The sequence below is a fragment of the Sus scrofa genome, chromosome 1 (genome assembly GCF_054392235.1).
Source record: "Sus scrofa isolate SSC_HxYL_T2T_F1_AM1 chromosome 1, Sscrofa_HxYL_maternal_Yorkshire_Landrace_v2.0, whole genome shotgun sequence".
NCBI classification, from domain to species: domain Eukaryota; kingdom Metazoa; phylum Chordata; class Mammalia; order Artiodactyla; family Suidae; genus Sus; species Sus scrofa.
Window position 1 is genome coordinate 264,216,891 of NC_139383.1, and position 14,092 is coordinate 264,230,982.

Consider the following 14,092-nt stretch of genomic DNA (forward strand, 5'->3'; position numbering starts at 1 on the left):
AAACCTCATTCTGAATGATATAGGAAATGGTCACTAACTTGAATTATTTTATTGTACCATTTTCAAGGTTTTCTTTCTCCCCTGAGTGACGCCTGCCTGCACATGTACACACACGTACGTGCTCGTGGGCTCACTCGAGTGGGAAAGTACATATAGCATCTACACTCGGTCCTAGAGGGTCAGAGTTTCTCGTTCATCTAGTCCAGCTCCCTAGTTAATAGTCTGGTAGAGTCTTATCAATTTGCAAGATTCTGTTTCTTTATTTTTTAAGTTGTCGTTATGGTTTGGTTTGATGTATGTACATGCAGCTTGACTGTTTAACCCAGATTTTTGAAAATAAAGAAAATGTTCATGTATGTGTTATGTCTGTCTTATTAAAATAACTCAGTTATTTTAATTGAGCCACCTGTATGTATGGCTTCTGAATGGTTTTTATTTTCGTGTCACATTTCCTAGAATGGTGTTTTCCTCTGTATTTTGCAAAACTTTAGTAGGACAGCTGGAGCAGGCGTGTACCTGCATTCTGTGCCTCTGAGCTAATGCTCTGGGTGAAATCGTTCTGACTCTCGCTCTGGTGAGTCAGACACTGAGACGAGAGCCTGTGTGGAAAGCTCTCATGGTGATTGTATACTGACCATTGTATACACGCTGCTATTGTTTTTCTGCTCTTTATTTATTTATTTTGTCTTTTTGCCTTTTCTAGGGCCACACCCACGGCACCTGGAGGCTCCCAGGCTAGGGGTCTAATTGGAGCTACAACCGCTGGCCTACGCCACAGCCACGGCAATGCCAGATCCAAGCCACGTCTGCGACCTACACCACAGCTCACGGCAACAAAAGATGCTAAACCGACTGAGTGAGGCCAGGGATCAAACCCACAACCTTATGGTTCCCAGTCGGATTCCTTTCCGCTGCACCAAGGTGGGAACTCCTTTTTGCTCTTTAAATTTGTACTTGCGGCTTTTGGAGAGTGCATTTAATCCTAAAACCTTTTGAAGATGAAATTGACTGCCCTGTATATACAACAGCTAAAATCATTCCTAAAGGAGTTCTCTTGTGCCCCAGCGGGTTAAGGATCCAGCATTGTTGCTGCAGTGGTCCAGGTCACTCACTGCTGTGTCTTGGGTTTGATCCCTCCCTGGCCCAGGAACTTAGACATGCTATAGGCAGAAGCAAAAAAAACATTATACATACACACACACACACACACACACACATATTCCTAAAAAACAAGTTTCTGAAAAACGCATAAGGAGTTCCCATTGTGCCAAAGTGGAAATGAAACTGACTAGTATCCATAAGGATGTGGGTTCCATCCCTGGCCTTGCACAGTGGGTCAAGGATTCCAAGTTGCTGTGGCTGTGGCCAGTAGCTGTAGCTCCGATTCAACCCCTAGCCTAGGAACTTCCATATGCAGAAAAAAAACCCTTAAGATTGAGTAGAATGAGGGAGTTCCCATCATGGCTCAGTGGTTAACGAATCTGACTAAGAACTATGAGGTTTCGGGTTCAATCCCTGGCCTCGCTCAGTGGATTAAGGATCCTGCTTTGCCATGAGCTGAGGTGTAGGTCGCAGACGAGGCTTGCTCGGATCCCACGTTGCTGTGGCTGTGTGGCTCTGGTGTAGGCCGGCAGCTGCAGCTCCGATTCAACCCCTAGCCTGGGAACATCCATATGCCAAGGGTGCGGCCTAGAAAAGACAAAAAGACAAAAAAAAAAAAAAAAAAAAAAAAATGAGTAGAACGATGGTAATGGTGAAAAAATGAAAGGTTTTATTCATAATTACTGGCCCCGAGGCAAATTTAATCTCTTCTCATTGTTTTGCTTAGTGCAATGATTTTTTTTTTTTTTAATGGCTATACGCACGGCATATGGAAGTTCCTGGGCCAGGAAACTACACTGCACCTGCTGTAGTGTTGGATCCTTTAACCCACTGCTAACCCACTGTGCTGATCTGAGGTTCGAACCCAAGCCTTGGCAGTGACCCAAGCTGCCGCAGTGTCGGATTCTTAACCTACTGTGCCATGACAGGAACCCCGGAGCAATGAATTTTAAAACGTTAGACTCCTGAGCCCCAGTTAAAAAATTTTTGGCAAGAGCTATAGGCCATTTTCTCAAGAAGTTGCATATATGCATGCAACATTGCGTATATAAACTCAAGTTTAAAAACTTCTGCATTAGATTTTTTAAAAAGAGCTGTCTTTTTGAGATCTATGCTCAAATATTTAAGGATTTTTTTCACTATAATCCAGAAGGTGGAGGTGGAGATGGTATATAAATTAGCCTTGAGTAGATAATTGTTAAAGCAGATCAATAGGTAGGTGAGAGTTCTCTATTTTTTCGGTAGATGTTTGACATTGTCTATAAGGCAGACTTTAAAATAAACACACTTAAAAGCTCTTGTGCTAGAGATTCCACAGCCCTCCTCACCAGTCTTATAGAATCACAGAATGTTTAAGCCAAAAGGGAGGACCTGAGGAGAGATGAGAGTAACGATGGTGACAATTACAAGTAAGACCTTCTAGATAATAAATGATACCTGAGGTAACATTTTGGGTGAAAAGGCTGAATTGTAGCAGTAATGGCAAGAACCAGTGAAATTTGAAGAATTAACATGGCCTTGTTTGTATCTACCAGATAGGAACACATTTTGTCTCTCCCTCTAACGTAGAGAGCAGATCTGTAGAAATCTCGTTGATTCCAGCAGCCTTAGTGATCACATGCAGATGGAGATGTGACCCATCGTGCTGAAAGCAGGGTGAAGGAGGGCGCACAGAGCAGGGGGTCCCAGGGCTGGGGTGGCACGTGGTTTCCAGGGCCTCGAGGACAGATGCTCCTCATTGCATTGCTCTGGAAACCGGGTGCTACTGAAACTTTGAAAGAATGAGAGAACCTATAGGCAGGGAGCAGCAAGGATTCAGGGCAGAGGGTAGATGTTGTGTCAATGGCTGGTACCCACCCACTCTCACTTAGATAATATTTCCCAGTGCTGGAGGGTATCTCTCATGAACAATACCTCTTAGCCTATATCCATCTGTTCCATCTTTTTCTTCCTTCCTTTTTTTTTTCTTTTTTTTGTCTTACTGTCTTTTTAGTGCCACACCCATGGCATATGGAGGTTCCCAGGCTAGGGGTTGAATTGGAGCTGTAGCCACTGGCCTACGTCAGAGCCACAGCAACACAGGATCTGAGCCGCGTCTGGGACCTACACCACCCCTCACGGCAATGCCGGATCCTTAACCCACTGAGCGAGGCCAGGGATCGAACCGGAGTCCTCATGGATGCTAGCCAGGTTCGCTAACCTCTGAGTCATGACGGCAACTCCTGTTCCATCTTTTTCTCATCCCAGTAAGGACCTGAAGCCGCAGGAGATGTGCAGCCCATCTTCCTTCCCCAGGACATTTCCCCTTCCTTCCTTCTCTTGGTTTCCTTGTTTTATTTCTTCCTCTGCTTTGGAGCATGTCGCTACCATTTCTGTGGGTAAGACGCCAGGGACAGACATGAAAGACGTTAAACAAGATATATTTCAGCAATAAACAAGCTTCTTGTATTTCTCACGGGACCCCAAAGAAATAAGGATGAGAAATAAAAATTCCTGCTGGAGTATTTACAATGTACTCAGCTGTTGAAGTGTTCAGAATGCAATCAAGGAAGTAATTTAGCACATTTCTAAAACACTTAAGTATGGTAATAATGTAAAAGAGATTGGTCAAATTTAAAGAATCCAATGAATCTTTCAGGACATTATTAAAGAATCTAATCCCTACCAATAACAAATAGCATTTTAGACGGTTAATGGTTAATACTGTATTTGTGGTTTGTTGTCTGTCCCTAAGTTAATGGCCTAGAATTGAAAGGATGCAATTTGACCTCCCCCTAGGCAGGGAACACTATGATCAAGAGGATTATTCCTTTTGTCCTGTAGTCTCACGACATGTGCAGACTATGTATAGTCCACTCTTAGGCATTTCTCTTCCCAGCCAGGGTCAGTCATGCAGGTACCTCCTGAACAGTTTTTGACAGCTGAGTGCCCTTGTTCTATTATTTATTTCCTATTTTCTTTAAATTAATTTTTTTGGACTTAAATTTATTTTCAAGCAAAAAATAAATCCTTTTTTTAAAGCAGGGTTCCTGGAGTCAAACCCTTCAGGTTCACATTCCAGCTCTGCCTCTTCCTGGTTCTATGACCTTGGGCAAGTTATTTGACCCCTTTGTGCCTCAGTTTCTTCATCTTTAAAAAGGGGATAACAGGAGTTCCCGTCGTGGCACAGTGGTTAACGAATCCGACTAGGAACCATGAGGTGGTGGGTTCGATTCCTGGCCTTGCTCAGTGGGTTAAGGATCTGGTGTTGCCGTGAGCTGTGGTGTAGGTTGCAGATGCGGCTCGGATCCCGAGTTGCTGTGGCTCTGGTGTAGGCTGGTGGCTACAGCTCCCATTTGACCCCTAGCCTGGGAACCTCCATATGCCATGGGAGCGGCCCTGGAAAAGGCAAAAAAAATGGGGTGGTGGGGTAACAGTAATAGCTACCTGTGGGGTTGTGGGGAGTATTAAGTAAGAATATTAGTACATAGAAAGCACTTAGAACAATGGCTGGTATACAGTAACTGTCAATAACTGTTTGCTATGGTTACTTATATCACTACATAAACGCTGGATTCCTTACAGATAAAGCATACGTAACTGCTAAAAAAGCTTGCCTGTATATACCCCAAGAATCATCTCTAGGAGTTCCCGTCGTGGCTCAGTGGTTAACAAATCCAACTAGGAACCGTGAGGTTGCAGGTTCAGTCCCTGGCCTCGCTCTGTGGGTTAAGGATCCGGCGTTGCTGTGAGCTGTGGTGTAGGTTGCAGACACAGCTCGGATCCCGAGTTGCTGTGAGCTGTGGTGTAGGACGGCGGCTGCAGCTCTGATTGGATCCCTAGTCTGGGACCCTCCATAGGCCACCTGTGTGGCCCTAAAAGACACACACACACAAAAAAAATTTCTTCCTTTCCCATTCTCCTCGCTGCCACCAGCTTGGTCAGACCATACCACTTGCCGCAGGATCACTTAAAAGCAACCTGAGTGGTCTTGCCTCTGCTGGTCTACCCTCCACTAGGAAAATCTCCCTGGGAAAATTTCACTAAATGCAAACCTTCTTCTGTCATTTCCCTTGTCAGTGGCTCGCCAATGCCCTTCCTCCACATGGACTGCTGGACCCCTGCTGTCACACCTTCGCCTCCCCTCTGCACCGTGCCTGCTCCTTCCCTCCCCCTCTGCCTGGGATGTCTATTCCCTCCACCCGATCCTCTGCCATCCGCCTTTCTTTTGTGAAAGCTTTCCTCCATCCTCAGTTCTCAGCCAGCACGCTGGACGGGGGACTCTTCCTCTAAAGTGCAGCGGGTCCTCTTGGATGCTGCAGCCTCAGGAGTTAACGAGGCTGAAGAGAACCTCCAAGCAGGTCACTGTCACCCTGCAGGGTATCTCCTATCCCCAAGGAGCCAGGGGTGTGCAAAGGGAACAGCTCTGCATCTGGGAGCATTTGCCTCACCAAGTGGTTCACCCCAGAGGACAATTCATTTCTCTAGCGAAGGTCAGCACCTCCTGGGACAGGAGCCTGTGCTTTAGCTTGTGGCTGCTCAGTCTTTTCACTGTTGGATGGTTTCCTAAGAGAATTTGAATTAATAGCTCAGTAATGAAGAATGAGGGGCTGGCACACACTCCTGTTTTCTTAACAGAATTATAGCTGCCAACTTCACTGTATTTGCTACAATATTGCATGGCTCTGGAATCTCCTGGGAGACTCCCAATAGTAATAACATCTGCAGCATGGAAAAGATTTCCAAAAGACTGCACTGGAGAAGCATCCACAAAGGTACAGCTAAATTCCCTTTTTTTTTTTTTTTTTTTTTCTCGTCTTTTTGTCTTTCTAGGGCCGCACCTGTGGCATATGGATGTTCCCAGGCTAGAGGTCGAATCAGAGCTGTAGCTTGCCAGCCTACACCACAGCCACAGCAACGCGGAATCCAAGCCGCATTTGCAACCTACACCACAGCTCACGGCAACCCTGCATCCATAATCCACTGAGCAAGGCCAGGGACTGAACCTGTGTCCTCATGGATGCTAGTTGGGTTCATTAACCACTGAGCCATGAAAGGAACTCCCAGCTAAATTCCTTTTGATCTAAGGCTTTTAACCTGGCACCCTGGCTCTCAGAGAGTTTGAAAGCCCCCTGCAGTTATGTGTGGTTTTTTGTGTATATGTCTATGGGTACTTTCACTTGGGGAGGGGGGTCCACTGTTGAGGACCAAGATGCCAGACTTATTTCATGTTTATTAAAACATTTGCACACGTTGTAATGTGCTAATAAGCACTCTCCTAAGCACTGGGGGTGTATATCAGTGAAAACACACACACAGAAAAGTATCTACACTTACAGCCCTGATAGTCTAGTGGGAGAAGGCAGACAATCAACGAAAATAAGAAAATAAATTACATTTTTTTGTTAGGAGATGCTAAGTGTCACAGAGAGGAACTAAGCCAGGTTGTTCTGAAAAAGGAGATGAAAATTTAAAAACAGTGGTCAAAGAAGGCATCATGGAAAAGGTGACATTATTAAGTAAAGACTTGAGACTGTTGAAGGAGCAAGCTACGTGGGTAAAGGGAAGACCACGCCAGGAGGAAGGATCAGCAGCGCAAAGCAGGGAGCTCCCTGTCTCTTCAAAGTTGCTTCTGCCTAAGATTAAGGCAGACAGAAGGGGCTAAGAAATCATTGCCTTCTGGTAGAATGGAAGCGCTGAGCATCTCAGGTCCAACTATTTCCTGTTTGATGGGCCAGGTTAGTTTGTCTGCAGAGTACGAATATCACTCTGGGAGCTCCCTGTTAGCCTAACAGTTAAGGATCCAGCCTTGTCACCACTGTGGCGTGGGTTTGATCCCCAGCCTGAGAACTTCTGAATGCCAAGGGAAGTTCAAAAAAAAGAGTATCACTCTGGACCAGGAACAACCCAACATTCATTCATTATCATTCAGACCTGTTAGTTCTAGCATGAGATTGGAAGCACAGATACTTTTGGCTGAAACTCCAATTGTCCTTTTAGTCACTGGCCATTTTCAGTAGATCAACAGCCTCTCAGTAGAGAAGCTTAATAACTCTAAGGGGGAGGAGTTCCTGTCGCGGCACAGTGGAAACGAATCCGACTAGGGACCATGAAGTTGCTGGTTCGATCCCTGGCCTCACTCAGTGGGTTAAGGATCCGGTGTTGCTGTGAGCTGTGGTGTAGGCCAGCAGCTGTAGCTACAATTTGACCCCTAGCCTGGGAACCTCCATATGCCACAGGTGTGGCCCTAAAAAGCAAAACAAAACAAAACAAATCTAAGGGGAAATGAGAAAGAGTATATTAAGATTCAAGGAAGGGAAAACTTCACTTTGCCTATTTTCAGCTAAATCCTCTTTGTTCCCAAAAATAGACTCATTTGACAATATTCTTGATACTTGTAGTCCACTGTAAAGATTTTAGCTTTCACTCTTAGTGAGACGGAAACTCATTAGAGAAAAGACATGATCTTATTTTTTTTTTTTTTTTGTCTTTTTGCTATTTTTTTGGGCCACTCCCGCGGCATATGGAGGTTCCCAGGCTAGGGGTTGAATCGGAGCTGTAGCCACCGGCCTACGCCAGAGCCACAGCAACGAGGGATCTGAGCCGTGTCTGCAACCTACACCACAGCTCACGGCAACGCCGGATCGTTAACCCACTGAGCAAGGCCAGGGATTGAACCCGCAACCTCATGGTTCCTAGTCGGATTCGTTAACCACTGTGCCACGACGGCAACTCCGACATGATCTTATTTACATTACAAATTATCACAGGAATTTCCCTTGTGGCACAATGGGTTAAGGCTGCAGTGTGGCACCAGCCCCAACTGCAGCACAGATTCAGTCCCTGGCCTACGAACTTCCACATGCTGTGGGTGCAACCAAAAAAAAATTATGGTGAAGTATACATAAAATTTACCTTTTTTTTTTTTTTTTTCTCAGCTGCCCCTGCAGTATCTGGAAGTTCCCAGGCCAGGGATTGAATCCAAGCCACAGCCACGACCTGTACCACAGCTGTGGCAACACCAGATCCTCAACCCTCTGCACCACAGTGGGAATGCCCACTGTAACCATTTTTAAATGTTACTGTTCAGGAGTTTCCATTGTGGTGCAACAGAGACGAATCCAACTAGTATCCATGAGGATATGGGTTTGATCCCTGGCCTCGATCAGTGGGTCCGGAATCCAGCGTTGCCATGAGCTGTGTCCCAGGTCGCAGCTGTGATTCGGATCCCAGGTTGCTGTGACTGTGGTGTAGACCTGCAGCTGCAGCTCTGATTCAACCCCAGGCCTGGGAACTTCTATATGCTGAGGATGTGGCCCTAAAAGGCAAAAAAAAAAAGTTACAGTTCAGTAACATTAAGTACATTCATATTATTGTACAACCATCACAACCATCCATCTCTAGAGTGTTTTCATTCATTATCCCTTGGTGTAACTCAGTACCTGTTAAATCATAAATCACTTCCTCCTTGTCTTAGCCTTTGGTAACCACCGGTCTACATTCTCTATGAATTTGACCACTCTAGGTACCTCGTATAAGTGGAATCATACAATATTTGTTCTTTCGTGTCTGGTTTATTTCGCTTAGCATAATGGCTTCCAGGTTCATTTACATTCTAGCATGTATCAGAATCTCATTCCTTTTTAAGGCTGAATAATATTCTGTGGTGTGTATATACCACATTTTGTTTATCCATTTATCCAATGATGGACATTTGGGTTATTTCCACCTTGTGGCTCTTGTGAATAGTGCTATTATGAACCTGGGTGTGCACCTATCAGTTTGAGTCCCTGCTTTCTTTTCTTTGGGGTATATACCCTGAAGTGGGATTAATGGGTGATAACTCTATGTTTAAAAGTTTGAGGAGCCATCATACTGTTTCCACAGCGGTTGCACCAGTTTACATTCCCAACAGTGCAGGAGGGTTCCAGTTTCTCCACATTCTCACCAACATTTGTCGTGTATTTGTGTGTGTGTGTGTGTGTGTGTGTGTGTGTGTGTGTGTTTTCATAACAGCCATCCTGGGTGTGAAGTAATCTCGTAGTTTTTTATTTGCATTTCCCTAATGATTAGTGATGCTGAACATCTTTTCAGGTGCCATATATATATATATATATATTTTTTTTTTTTTTGGTCTTTTTAGGGCCACATCCCACGGCATATATGGAGGTTCCCAGGCTGGGGGTCTAATCGGAGCTTTTGCAATGCCAGATCCTTAACCCACCGAGCAAGGCCAGGGATTGAACCCAAAACCTCATGGTTCCTAGTCGGATTTGTTTCTGCTGTGCCACAACGGGAACTCCAGGCTTACTTATATTTTTAAGTATCATCTGGCTACTATGTTGAAATTCTCCACTGTGAGAAGAGATGAAGGGCAGGGGACCGAGGTGGAAGGAGGCAAGCCAACAGGAAGGCTGTCACAGTAGTCTCGGTAGATGATGATGGTGGCTTAGAACAAGACGGCAGCAGTGGACGTAGTAAGAATTCATGGGATTCTGGATATTTTTCGAGGCTAGAGCTGCTGTGATTGAAAGAAGAGTGTGAGAAAGGAGCCGAGAATGACTCCTTTGTTGATAGCAAACGGCCATTTACTGCGATGGGGAGTGTGGGGGGCAGCGTATGCTGGGAAGGCGAGGTGTTAGCATCTGATTTTGGACAAGTTAAGTTTGGTGCCTATTAGACTTCCAAGTGGAGAGGTCACTTTGACAATGCATATGGGAGTATGGAAACCAAGGGTATTTTATTTTATGTATTTAATTATTATTATTATTATTATTTTGTCTTTTTACCATTTTCTTGGGCCGCTACTGCGGCGTATGGAGGGTCCCGGGCTAGGGGTCTAATGGGAGCTGTAGCCACCGGCCAATGCCAGAGCCACAGCAACATGGGATCCGAGCCTCGTCTGCAACCTACACCACAGCTCACGGCAACGCCGGATCCTTAACCCACTGAGCAAGGCCAGGGATTGAACCTGCAACTTCATGGTTCCTAGTCAGATTCGTTAACCATTGAGCCACAACGGGAACTCCCATGGAGATCAAAGGTTAATTTTAGTTATCTTTTGCTGCATAATAAATAAACTACTCCAAGACTTAAGAGGTTTAAAAAGCAACGATTTATTATTTCTCAAAATTCTATGGGTTGACCGGCTCCACTGGGCAGTGCTGCTTTACATGGCATCAGTTGGGATCACTCACTTGGCTGCATCCAGTAGTGAGCTGAGCAGGAAGGTCTGAAGTGGCTTCACTCACATGTCTGGCACCTCGTGCTCCACCACACAGCTTCTCCAGGTGGCCAGCTTGGGCTTCCTCACAGCATGGAGGACACGGGGAGTCAGACTTCTTACAGAGTGACTGGTTTCTCCAGAAAGGACAAGAGCAGAAGCTGTCAGGCTTCATTCAGGAGAAGTCCAAACTGACACAGCACCTCTTCTGCCATATCCTATTTGTCGAAATATGTCACAAGGCCAGGACATATACATGCGGAGGTGACACAGACGCCACCTTTTGATTAGAAGCATTGCATGTGAACTAGAGGCATGGGAGGATTTGATGGCAGCCATCCTTGGAGACTGAGCACCGCAGAGAGAGATCAGGGCTGGTGATTTAAGCTTGAAAGTAATCAGAAGATTGTACTTAAAGCCATAGTAGTGGAGGAATATTACCCAGCAATGACTGCAGATGGAAAAGAGACGGAAAGGCTGATCTCTAGGGTATTTCAACGCTTTGCATTTGGAAGGAGGAGAAGCCAGCAAAGGAGACGGAGAAGACACAACCAGTAAGGCAGGAGGAAAGCCAGGAGAGCAGGGTGCTGCTGAAGACAGGTGCAGAGAGCGTTTCAAGAGAGAGGGAGCGATCAGTTGTGGAAAATACTGCTGAGCATTTAAGTAAGACAAGAGATAAAGACGGGCACCTGGATTTGGCCAAGTGGAGATGACTGGCGGCGGTTTTACAAGAATAATTGCAGTGAATTTGTAGAGACATAAGCTGGACTAGGGTGAGTGCCAGAGACAGTAAGTGGAGGGAAATGAAAGAGAGTTGGCATAGGCAGCTCTTTTGGGGAGTTATACAGGGAAGCAGAGAAATGGGGCCGTCAATAAGAGGATGTCCATCAATGGAAGACAAACGTAGAAACCAGCCTTCACAAGGAATGTGAAGCATTCACCCCTTCCAGCAAGTAAGGCATACGCTGTGGACACAAATGCAGTCTGGCAGTGAAGGGACAGCCAGTCCACTGTCTTCCTTTGAAGAAAATGTTAGATCCCTGGACCATCTTTAAGCAGGTGCACATTTATAGGCAAAAAGCATGATTCTATGGAGAAAGATAGGAATGCAAAGAGCTAGCTGACAATGTGGAGGGTAGCAAATGTGGCTGCAGAACAGGGTGCAACTTGGGGAGGAAGAGGGTTATCTTATTCCAGGTTCAGACAGTGGCCCGTGTGTGGCGACCCTTCTGGAGCTGGGAGACTAGGGTATTAGTTCACACGAAGGTGGCTGTCACTCTCCCCAGCGAGCAGCCAGGGTAACGCAGGGGAGGGGATGGCTGTGAAGTAGGGTCACTTACTTACGGAAGGTGAGGGAGCGCTGGGGCCTGGCACTTGGCAGGGACCACGCTGGGGTTTTTAAGGGGGTAGGGGCCATGCATGTTTAAGGAGTAAACTTTGAAAGGAAATGAATATTCTGGAGGGATGGTGGTGAGCCCGCCAGAGAGCAGCTGAGCCTGAGCCAGGAGGTGAACCCCTCATCTCTTTCCTCCCCAGAGCCACCAGGACCTGTCACCCTCAAGGAGAAGCCGGAAAGAGTTTGAATGTAGAGATATTTTGGTGGCTGAACCAAAGGAGTTCCAGAGGTAACAGCAGGGCATCGTGAGGAAAGGACGCGGCCGGGGCGGGCAGAGCTCAGCAGGTTCGAGGTAGGAGACTGAAGTGTGAGGAGGCGGTGCCATTTGGCCACAGGAGGAGATGGGAGTTTTGGGGGTTCTGCTCTTCTGCCACCTAGCTGTGTGGCCGAGGTCACTTAGCGAGTTGGTGCCTCGTGTGTAGGTGGCAAGTGACAGAACGCCTCCTTTAATCTGACTTAAGCAACAATGAGGCTTATTACCCCCTTCCACCCCCTTCCACAGCAGAGGGGTGGCTTTTTAGGAATTAATTCAGCCATGCAATGCTGTCCTCAGGGACCCAGGTTCTTTCTATTTCTCTGTTGCACCTTTTACGGTCGGTGGCTTCATCCTAAGACTGGCCCCACCTCTTGGTCACAGGATGGCTGTCAACAACACTTAGGGAAAAATATATATATGTAATTTCCCTCTACGCATTGCGAGAGAAAGACTCCCTTTTAGTAGCCGTTTCAGGGGAGTGAAAACACAGCTTTTCCCTGTGTGTAGCAACCCCTCCTGCAGCCTCCCTGGGATAACAGGTCCACTCTCGAGCCGATTCCCATGGGTCTGTGAAGTACCACGTGCTGAGGGGCTGTGGCAACAGGGAGCGGTCCTGCTGGGTCTGGAGCACCTGAGGCCCACCCCCGTTGCGGAGCTGGTCCGCACACTGGCTGCGTGGGGGGCAGGTCAGACCCAGTGCAAGTCTGAGTGCCGCTAGGCAGCGGGAGAGGAAGAATTGGTGGGGAGTTGACCGCTGAGAATATCCACGAACTCACTGAGCTGTCGTGAAGATGAAATGAATACCGTGCGAGGAGGCCTTGCTGTTTCTCTCTTCAGAGGTTCTTGGAGGTAGAGCTATGGAGGAAAGCTGTGGGAGGGGAGAAAGGCAGCTAAGGGTGGGAGGTGAGGAAACAAATCTGGGCTAAGCACTCGAGAACTACAGGGAAGAGAGAGCAGAGGTAGATGAAGCTGGAGCTGAGGTGTGGCTGTGAATAGAACAGGTGTGGCTGCATTCTCAGTGGAAGGTGAAGATGACCACTCTTCTGCCGCCTTGCCAGTTTCCTCTTGCCCGGAATTGAGGATGGCCAGGCTGGTCCATCGCCATACCTGCCTACGCTCAAAAAAGTTCACTCGCTCCCGGCTCTATACCAGATTAACGACAGTTGCTTCTCTCTGGAATTCCAGACTCTAGAATATGAGCCCAGCCTAGGATTGGCTTCGCTTCTAATGATTGCCATGTACAGATTTATCCAAACCTGTCCATGCCAATCCAACCAAAGGGTATGTCTGGTTGCTTTACAGCGGCCCCAATGCCCGCGCTCCTGCCTGCCTTTGTGCAAGTTTCCCCTTTGCTCTGACTGTTGCTCCCCTATCTTTCCTGGCTGGAATCTCTCATCTTGAAAGCCAGGTTCAGAGGAGTGTTCTCTGATGGAGCGTTCATGGTCCTTCCAGGCTCATGGACTCATTGCAGCCAGAATTAGCTACCAGCATGCTGTTAGTACTGGTGTCAGCGTCGCTTGTTCTCGATTGCCAGATTCTTGAGGACAGTGAAGCTGTCCTCCCCCATCCATGTTCATTATTTGCTCATTTAAAAAAACGAATTGTGGAGTTCCCGTCGTGGCGCAGTGGTTAACGAATCCGACTAGGAACCATGAGGTTGTGGGTTCGATCCCTGGCCTTGCTCAGTGGGTTAAGGATCCGGCGTTGCTGTGAGCTGTGGTGTAGGTTGCAGATGTGGCTCGGATCTTGCGTTGCTGTGGCTCTGGCGTAGGCCGGCGGCTGCAGCTCCAATTAGACCCCTAGCCTGGGAACCTCCATATGCCGCGGGAGCGGCCCAAGAAATGGCAAAAAGACACACACAAAAAAAAAACCCCAAAAAACAAACAAACAAAAAACAACGAATTGTGGGTGTCTGTTGTGTACTCATCACTGCACATGCAGAGGTGAGGAAGAAAAGCACTCGGCGAGGACTGGTTGAGCTTAAGGTCCCCTGACAGCGGGCCTCGTGCCAGCTGTCGGGATGCCAGTGGGGGGTGATCGGCACCAACAACCTGACGTCCTCGGCGCTGAGTGTAACCGTATTTGCCGAAACCCTTTTTTCAATGGGCCTTACACGCATATAAAGGCTGAATTTCTA

At 47.0% G+C, this 14,092-nt stretch overlaps 1 protein-coding gene across 4 annotated transcripts in view; it reads left to right on the forward strand.

Moving 5' to 3' along the window:
- KIAA1958 overlaps window positions 1-14,092 on the forward strand; it is a 216,390-nt gene that overhangs the window by 159,985 nt on the left and 42,313 nt on the right. For 2 of the 4 annotated variants that reach the window (XM_084992268.1, XM_084992261.1), the window contains one exon: window positions 11,840-13,850. In XM_084992268.1, the coding sequence (XP_084848394.1) occupies window positions 11,840-11,932 (93 nt within the window). In that variant the 3' untranslated portion in view covers window positions 11,933-13,850. Of the gene's footprint in view, window positions 1-11,839; window positions 13,851-14,092 lie in introns of those variants that run through there. The other 2 variants (XR_014825264.1, XR_014825253.1) reach the window with 2 other exon arrangements.